Consider the following 10650-nt stretch of genomic DNA (forward strand, 5'->3'; position numbering starts at 1 on the left):
CAAGGTATCTAGGATTGCAAGTGAATATAATCTAGTTTAGCAATGTCTATGTTTAGATAGTATCGTTTTTGAAGTTTCTGTTCGACATGTGTAATTAGAAATTACACTGTGTAAACCCTTTGTGACACACCTTAGATGGGGCGACAATAGAACAATTTGACGCTGAAACTGTGTGTTTGTGGTATTGTCGCCCTTTTCAAGATAAAAATGCATACAAAGCGCGACAATGCGACATGCATTTTGCAATATTTTGACTCTTTTGTATGTTTTTGTATGTTTTTGTACAGCAAATAACGCGACAATGTCTATTGTAGAAGTCCACATGTAACGGAAGTCGTGTTCTTCAAATCGTTTCATGCGCGTTATACATTTATGTTTCCATGTTCCCAATAATTGATCAGTAAAACGTAACTTAATAATGCAAAATAATTAAGATAATTTCCCAGTCAGAATTCTAACCAAAAGCATATCGCCCACTGTATCCTGCGATCAGGATTGTTTTAAGATCCCTAGGTATCAAGGGGCTTGGTACCGAATTGTTGATGACGTCATAGTATAATGACGTCACAGAAGAGACAAGGATTGGGTTCATTCCTGTTGTCTTTATAACAGAGCGGACGTGTTTAGACGCCCAGGACTGTCAGAATGGAAAGGTAGGGATGTTATGCTAGCTATCCAGGGAATACATGACACACGAGGCCATCATATGTCAATGAGATGACGTGATGGGTTAAAACAGATGACTGACAACCTGTGCTTCTCAAACAAGGCGGTGTAATGGTTCGGGTGGTCAGGCTCGGTCACTTGGTTGATTCCTTTCTGGCCTTTCTCGTTCTCATTATACATGTAGTCCTTCAATGTTTAAACCGACGACAATATCTGACTGCTAATTTAAGCTCAACACGAAGAAGTTATCAATATTGTTTAAGACTATTTCAGATATGTATGTCAGTGATGGTCGCAAATTATGTCGCAATGTGTGCATGCATAATGGTAAAATGTCCAGAGTATCCCATCTTGAAACATACACAAATATATGTATATATATATTCATCTGTATCTACATCTTGGCATTTTAAACTAAGTGCATAGAATTATATCTTCACATGATTAGGTGTATTTAGATACCTGCATGCATATGTGACTGCATTTACTGTACAATGTACATGACGGACAGTTGTTTATATACCAACTAATATATGTACCCATATTTCTTTAAATTTTTGTGTATATGTAAGTAAGTGAAATCACCATGTATGACATAAAAATGTGGTTAAATGGATTATGATTTTTGTTGTTAAACACAGACTAAAATGCACATTTAATTAGGAAATACACATCCTTGTTTCGAACACCCGGGGAATAGTTCGACTGATGTCAACACATACCACTCACAACAGAGAGCAAACGTTTCACTTCATGGGTGTCAAGCAATATTTAATGGCGAAAAAAACCCCAGTGGCATTTATCGCACATAATACAAATTCTAACATGCCAGATTTAACAGAAATATTGAAGGGTTCAGTTGATGAGGACTATAGTTTGAATTCTCGGGTCGAGATATTCGGTTTAGAATAATGGTATATGACTTACACAATTACACAATAAAAGATTCGAAACATTAAGATAAAGTTCGTGATAGATGGTTCGACTGAAGATGCAAATGGTAGGTATTCATTCCACCAGGGTGGCCTAGGAGTCGTTCAGTTGATGGTACATAATAAATCAAATCATTACATTTATGACCTATTTGTCTTAAATATACGATGACATGTATCAACCAAGTCACTCGATCCCGTTGTTACTGTGTTGCTGAACAGAGTTGGAGGGTGTAAACACAATGTAAGCTCTTAGCTCATAGTCTTTACTATGATAAAAATAAGATAAGATAAAATATGTGTGTACAGGAAACAATCGAACCAGACAGAAGAGAATAATGATGATGGTGATGTCGAGGACACCCCGGATGTGTTTCCCCCCGAGGACACACCCGATGAGGTTCCCCAAGAGGACACCCCTGATAAGTTTCCCACAGAGGACACACCCGATGAGTTTCCTCAAGAGGACACACCCGATGAGGTTCCCCAAGAGGACACCCCCGATAAGTTTCCCACAGAGGACACACCCGATGAGTTTCCTCAAGAGGACACACCCGATGAGTTTCCCAAGGAGGACATCCCCGATGAGTTTCCTCAAGAGGATACACCCGATGAGTTTCCCAAAGAGGACACACCCGATGAGGTTCCCAAAGAGGACACACCCGATGAGTCTCCCACAGAGGACATCCCCGATGAGTTTCCCAAAGAGGATACACCCGATGAGTATCCCAAAGAGGACATCCCCGATGAGTTTCCCACCGAGGACATACCCGATGAGTTTCCCCAACGGGAACCTCCCCATATGCCTGCTTCTGATGCTGTAAGTGTGGGAAACAAGAGGCGCCCCCTCCCAACAGTACTCCAGCGCCAACAGCCAGACAGGTCAGACATCTGCTTGATCACAATTTGTTAGGAAGAAAATGTCATGTTTTGCCAGAAGAAAATGTTTATATCCATGACAGTGTTTAGTTGTGCCATAGACTTCAGTCATATATTTATTAGATACTTGAATGGCATTTTAGAAGATGCTATTTGATGAACATAGAGACTTTTCTGTGTTTCATATTCTGTTTATTCTATGACTATTCTCTGTGTTCACATGTTTATTCGTAAGGGGTATGTATGCGATATCTGAAAAAGGGAATTCCGATTCTCGTCGGTCACATGTAGACCAGAAACAATCACAAAACCACTCTACTATCACGTCTGTCTTGATACCTTTCCCTCCATCTACCATTGCCTGTTGTTTAGGACGCCTGCCCGAACACAGCCCGAGGACAGAGACTCCGGAGGTGAGGGTGACTGCACGATTGACCTCACCCCACCCAGACCACCAGGTCCTCTACCCAGGTGAGATGACGATCGGTAGATACCACACATATTAAACACGCGCGAATAACCCGTAAGACGTAAGAACTCTTTGATTCTTATTGACAGTAATCGGGTCGTCCATATGACAGTCTATAGAGGGAGGGGAGTAGCATTTCTACAACTGTTCCCAAAAATGAATGAAGATCACGTCAAAACAACAAACTTATTTATGCTGTGGTTTCTGAACAAAATGGTCTGTGGCATTTATAATTTTTGTGCAGAAAAACCAAACACCCAAGAAAAACCCATTCATTTTCAAACAATTGGTTAGAACACTAGTATCTGTCATTCCTTTAAATCTTAATCAGAAAATATGTTTCTTCTTGTTCTAGAGATCTCGAGGTTGCCCCAAACCAAATCGAAGTCAGATTGTAAGTAAAAATATGCTTATATGTTCTCGGTTCACTATACATTGGGGGCGGTGGGGTAGTCTAGTGGTGAAAGCGTCCACTCGTCACGCTGAACACTCGGCTTCGTTTCCCCATACGGGTACATTGTATGAAGTCCATTTGTGGTGTCCCACACCGTGACATGGCTGGAATATTGCTGAAAGCGGCGTAAAACTACATTCGTCCCCCCCCCCCCCAATTCACTACACTACATTCTGACATCAGAACGACCTGTTGGATACAGATGATAATACGTCACTCTCTCATTATACATTACATTCTGACATCAGAATAACCTATTGGATACAGATGATAACACGCCATATACCACATAATGTTTGTTATCTGTGGTGACATCAACAAATACTGACACATTCCACTCTGTTCGAGTCAAACTGTGACACACGTTCGATGTTATTCATTTCCGATGGTTTCAACAACTCCCTTTCAAACACGGCCATGGTGTACATGTCTTTCTCATAATTGATTTTCTGTTTCCCTCCTTTCATTTTCTTCAATTTGCGACACACAATTCCACATTGGGTAGCTAGCCTGTTCTCAATTCGATCACATTGGTGAATCTTAATGTAGGTAAGCTGAGAGTTGAGGATATCAACCATTGTTAAATTGTCGTACTCTTTTTTCGCTTTGTGTAAGGTTTTAAGGAAGAGATTTGTCATTTGCAAAGACACTGCGAACTTATGATCTTTCCTGAGGTGTTTCGAATTGATGCATGGGCTTGGTTCACCTTTAAGAGAAACGGTGTCCTTGAACTTACTCATTTGTAGTTTACTCGGGTTGTCTGACATTGCATATATCTGACATTGCCCCGAATCTTCAAACTTGACTGAGACGACTGCTCAATGTCACGGGAACAGGTCTCTGGTTGACTAGATGAGATCTCGGGTTGGTCGTAAGAGAGTCGGATGCTGACTGGAATGTGTTGATCCGGTTCCCAGATCGACTGCTCAGTGTGATACCCCTGCCACTTGACAAGATATTCTGTACCCTGAAGAGAGGGGAAAATACGTATTAACACACACTCATTATACATTTACGACATGGTGTTTTCAAATCGAGGAGTGGCTTCACCTTGTTCAAAGTAAAAACAACATTACGCACTGCTAATCGATTCTAAAGCATCTTAGATAGATCTGTAATTGTGATTCTATCTATCTATAATTAACCACCTGACAAACAATGAACAAAGGTAAGACAAATACGGGAGTCAATCCTGCTATTGTGAGGGAACCGTATTCATGTAATTACGTATTAACTTCTCCATATTGTTTTGATACGGTGTTGTTATAGTAGTCTCTACGTAAAAGGTAGATTGGAAAGCCACAGGTGTTTCAGTTAAACAGTAAGAAAACAACACATGCTTTATTTAACTATTTTCTGTGTTTTCAGAGCAGCAACTTTGATTGTGTTTACCGGGACAGTCTGTCAGTACATTGGTTTTGCTTTAAATGATATCCTGTTTTTGCAATCCATTTGATGACTTGAAGGTTATACAGTGCTTGATGTTTCAGTGTCAATCCGGGTACAAGCTGATCATAAGTAATTTTAAAGGCTCGTTACAGCAATCAGTTAAGTGATAGCAACTGAATATTATGAATCAAAGATATACAACTGAACAACGAAGAAAATGTTCTTGGAGGATGTTATCACTGACATGACTGAATAATGGAAAGCGTTCTTTTCCCATTCTGTTAACATTCCTAAACAAAAGGGGCTGATGGTCTTATCATCATGCAAGGTTAAACATGATATGTAACATGCATAAGAACAAATTGGATACTTTGAAATAAATACATAGCGTATGTGTTAATTACAATCAGTTCAATGAGGACAGAATACTACTTTGTAAAATCCTTTTGCGAACATTCACCAATAACATTCATTTTTGTAATAACAATACCTTTATTCATTTTGCATTTATAGGAAGGCAGCTATAAATGTACACTTTTCCATGTCCCTCAAGTTATTTGGTAAGGATATTTTATTTCAAGAGCTCCGTGAGCTTATTTAAACGCCTCTCCCGAACATGTACCCATTGCGGAAGCTATTTACAAGCAAATCCATTGCCAATAAAGCAATAGAATGGATTTGTACCACACTCTTCCTCTTTGAATAAAATATGATCTTTAAATGTTGAACTTTATGAATAATTTCTCAAGTTCTGTTAAATCTGTTTGAAAAATGGATACAACAGAGGAGATCAACTTATTGTTATTTTCAGAGAGTACATTAGAAGTACCATGTAATACCGAATGTATGTCACATCCGTGTTGGTAGATGTAAGTCCTCATACAGCGGACAGGTGAAGAAACAGTGAATACTGTTTTCTTTGGGGTGACCGCGGGAGCATGCCGGGTTTGAAGAGGTGTGTCGGTCGAACTTATGAGAATTTAAATCGAAACACCCAAGTCTGAGGCGCGCATGGATTTCTTGATATTATCTAATGCCACATTGATATAAAAGAAGAACGAGACACCTATAGGAGTAGATATCAAACGTTTGATATCAGAGTGATTATTAACAGAGCTTGTTGAATGAGGCAGATCGTGCCATTGTTTGTTACTGATATAAAGGATCTAACATAGAGAGTTGACCTGCAATAGCTATTGAGAATTTGTTCCGAATTTCTTAGTGTGCAGTTGCCATTTTAGATGGAATTTTCCCGCAGTTATTTGAATTATTATGAATATTACTATTTGGTATCTCGATTACTCGAATATCAGCTTAACAGTATCACTGCATATGAGTATCGTCATCAAGGTTCAGTGATGCATGTAGGATTCGTACGCAAATGTTTGGATATCTCGGTTCAGTTATATGAACTGACAATGGACAGCTTAATTGAACACTCCCTTAATTCAATTAACAACACACACCTTACTAACGAACTGTCGGTGTTAAGTTGGAAAATACTATACTGGCTACTCTAATAAGCACAAAGAATGTCTTCTTACCTCTTTGACTCTACGACGAGTGATCCAACGTTCAAATTGTAAGTCCACTCAGAGTTGACCTTGATCGCGATAGGGCCGAAGATTGGTGATTCCTCGTGTATGCACTTCCAATTTGTGGTCCCTCCAGCACGTTGGCTTAAACAATCAGTTGTTAATCGCAAAAATCACAAACACAGGTGTCTTCCTAACAAAGGAAAGGTATAGCCCACACTGAGATATGCCTCAGTTATATGCACTTCGTAGTTGGCATTTTAAGCACCTTGACAGAGATGATTCACTACAGAAAGTTGATACGTGACACTGAGCAGAAAGAGGTGACTTTATTCTTGAGAAGAATGTGTCGTCCTGTCGTGCCTGTTGGCAGATTTCTACTCATTAATATCGCTACTCAAGCAAAACTTGCAAAATGATCCATCACCCATGCTTCAAACTGGTCAAAATTATCACTGAAGCGTTTGGTAAAATGCATGCGTTGTTCACTGATCACGAGCTCACTGGCCCACGCTAAACACATGTGTTTGATCCCCCACATGGGTACAATGTGTTAAGCCCCGCAATGATATTGCTGGATTATTGCTAAACACAGTGGAAATCCACACTCACTTGTTTAGACTCTAACTACGCGAACGGGCATGATACCAGACTGTGATTATAGACTGATATTTACCTTTGTCTCTACGCAGGTATTCTTCCTCTAGCTCGAACAGCAGCACATTCTCAGTGTACTACACAGATGAAGAGGACAGGTAACTCTTTCACTTTGTGTACACGAAACGATCCGGCACTCCGTATAATGATCCAATACCCATGCTTCAAACTGCTCAAAATTATCACTGACGTGTTCGGTAAGATAAATACGTTGTTCACTGGTCATGAGAGGAAAATGGGTTGATGTACCCTCTATGTTTGATTATGTTCCCTGATCCCGAAGGCCCGAACACGCCCCCCCCCCCCCCCCCCCCCAACAAATTATAGAGAGCAAAATACATAATTATTAAGTTACCATTGAGGTGTTCATTAAGATAAATACGTTGTTCACTGTTCACGAGTTCATTGGTTCATGCTGAACACCCGGGTTTGATTCCCCACATGGGTACAATGTGTGAAGTCCCCACAGTGATATTTCTGGAATATTGCTAAACACGGTGGAAATCCACACTCACTTGTTCACTCTCTAACTATGCACTACATTCTGACATCGACAATGGTCACCTGGATACAGACTTTTATGTGCCCTATGCTCTATCGTGACAGCGGCCATAGTCAATCCTACAACGAATGTCGGAATTATTGTCAGCCACTTTCGTTATAACCTTCAATACAATATCACATTTGCGAGTGCGTAAGAGTATTAACTGTCAAACGTTTAGGTTTGTAGTATAAATAGGTTAGAATATTTTTCTACTCTGTCTATCTTTATATTAAACTCTATACCCCACGGGTGGTATGACAGCTTGATTATATAATATTAATCCATCTATTGTAAGACGTTACAGAACCTGGAGGAAGTAGCGAAGGTTGATGCCACTTTGAGGGATGGGGTTTAAGCCATACTTAAATGTAATGTCGCTGTGTGACAACGTTGAACATACTTGAACTAGTCCAGACTTAAACTGGTTTTGTGATGCTAGTTCACTAAAATACCATGCCGCAGTTGAGTACGAATACCCCACACAGTCACATGCTAATACCGACTCCGAACCGATCAGTCCTTTTTTGTACTCATTAATGCCAACCATAAGACAGGGACCAATAAGTACCATATATTAACATCTTTTGGTATGACGCGGCCGGGGATGATACCACACTGTGATTATAGACTGATATTTACCTTTGTCTCTACGCAGGTATTCTTCCTCTAGCTCGAACAGCAGCACATACCCAGTGTACTACACAGATGAGGTGGACAGGTAACTCTTTCACTTTGTGTGCACGAAATTGTAGAAAGTGAGCTCTTAAAATATGACCAGATTATAGAGAACACAATGATTATTATTAGTATATATGGCCATGAGACCAACAGTACAAGTGTACATTATAAGCAGTATTTGTAACCTGGAGATACATTTATAACATCAAAATAATAGATACGTTTTAACAATTTACATTTTCCTTAACTTGAAAATATGGTATATAGCGACGGCTAACTTAAACAGGAGATCACTATTTTCAGTACCAAGAAGTATGTAGAACTTCTGTCTTGACGGTTGGTGGGTATAGGTGTAGGGCAGATATTTTTGTCTTATTTCTGAGTATTTAGGGCATATAAAAAGTACGTGGTATTCATCTTCAGGAGAGAGATTACAAACGGGGCAAGAAACATCTTGTTGGGTTGGAGATTTGGTGAAACGTGCCGCTTGAATCTTGAAGTTATGTGCATTGCATCTAAACTTAGTTAGTGCGCGCTTAAGTTGTATCGATTTAAGCTTCGAAAGATAAGTTTCTGTTTCAATACAATATTTAAATTCAGAATAAAAATTAACACTGTCTGACGATCGTACTTCATTATACCAATCTTGTTGATAAATGTCTTTACATCTTTGCTTAAATATATGCATAAAATAATTTGCGTCATTTACATTTTGCTCGAGCCAGACATGTCCAAAACCATGACTAAATAGGAGTGTTCTAACAAAGGAAACCCAATTTGTATCATGTGAACAGTCATCTAGTCTTTTGAGCATGTCATAGCTACTTCTGGAGTACCGTGTAGATGGTTGCCTCATCAGTCTGAGCCAGTAAGAAATTACTCGACAGCGCGTATTGATAAATAGTGGGAAACGTCCACATTCCGCCAAAATAATCTTATTCGCACTTCTATAGCCAACACGCAGCAAATATTTACAGAACTTTGAATGTACTTGTTCAATGTTTTTATTTATATTTATGCCCCATACTTCCGAACCATATAATAAAATCGGTTGTATTTTCCCATCAAAAAGCTTATAAGATGCATTCAGTGGTAGATTTTTTAATCTATTTATAAAATGCTTTATAACATGGAGAGCTCGCTCAGCTTGCATTGCTAATGTTTCACATGCTTTAGAGAATATATTTCTACAAGAGAAAATGATACCTAAGTATTTGTAATATGACACAACGTCCAATTTTACGCCATTGAGGAACCATTTTTCATTACTGGAGATTTTACCTCCATTTTTAAAGACCATGACTTTTGTTTTACTAGTGTTTATCTTCAGCCCCCACTTCTGACAATATTCATGTAGCGTATCTATCTTGCGTTGTTACTGTACAATGGAATCCGCGAGGATCACAACATCATCGGCGAACAATAATAACGAAAGATCGGCAATGGTTTCGTTAATAAATATTCCTCTCGAGTCATTCGATAACATTTCCTTAACAAGTTCTTCAACGTATAGTAAAAACAATATAGGAGATAGAATGCAACCTTGTCTAACACCGGCATATGTGTCAAATACATCACTCATTTGAAATTTACTGACTTTTACGGATGCTCTCACATTACTATACATGTTACGTAAGAGACGTTGCAATTTCCCATGTACGCCCGACTGTAATAAAACATAAAGCAGTTTGAACCTATTGACAGAATCAAATGCTTTTTTGAAGTCTACGAATAGACAATAAAACTTTCCTCCTTTCTTTCGTAGATACTTATGGATTATACTATTAAGGGTAAATATGTGGTCAATAGTCGAATATTCTTCACGGAAACCCGCTTGGCACTCCGATATTAGTTCCCGTGTAGATATCCAACATTTGAGACGATTATCAATTATAGTAGTGTATATTTTGTTCAGACTATTCAATAATGCAATACCTCTATAATTACTGGGGTCGTCCGTTGCACCCGATTTGTGAAGCGGTACAATTAATCCAACATTCCAGGATGATGGAAAATTGCCGCTCTCTAAAACTTTATTAAAAAGACTACTCATAACGGGGAGAAGGAATGAAATACATTCCTTAAAAGCTTCCACGGGGATGCCATCTTCCCCTGGGGATTTACCACATTTCAAGCTTCCAACCGCACATAATACCTCGTTATCGGTTATGGGGTTACCCAGAAAATCATCAGAGCTGGCACAATCCTCACAATTATCAAAGTCATGTAATCTCAAGAAGCTATCAACGTGTTCCCCGAACATACGCCCTGTACCACCTGGGTCTTCTGCGAGAAGATTTTTAAAGTAATTAAACCATTCTTCAACTGTTACATTTTCTGATGCATTTTGTCTATGAAAACAGTATTTCCTTAAAGATTTCCAGAAATATCGACAATCCTTATTCTTTGCAGCATCAACAACTTCATCTAAAATATTTCGCTCGTAT

The 10650-nt window shown here is 39.0% G+C and overlaps 1 protein-coding gene across 1 annotated transcript; it reads left to right on the top strand.

The window, feature by feature from the left end:
- Nucleotides 1–645: 645 nt before the first annotated feature.
- Nucleotides 646–8247, top strand: LOC137271643 (cell surface glycoprotein 1-like). Its single transcript, XM_067804078.1, has 5 exons — nucleotides 646–653; nucleotides 1908–2480; nucleotides 2850–2948; nucleotides 7017–7079; nucleotides 8181–8247. Exons 1-5 carry the CDS (start codon nucleotides 646–648, stop codon nucleotides 8245–8247), a joined length of 810 nt encoding a protein of 269 aa, XP_067660179.1.
- Nucleotides 8248–10650: the final 2403 nt, after the last annotated feature.

This window comes from Haliotis asinina, chromosome 2, assembly GCF_037392515.1.
Source record: "Haliotis asinina isolate JCU_RB_2024 chromosome 2, JCU_Hal_asi_v2, whole genome shotgun sequence".
Lineage (NCBI taxonomy): Eukaryota > Metazoa > Mollusca > Gastropoda > Lepetellida > Haliotidae > Haliotis > Haliotis asinina.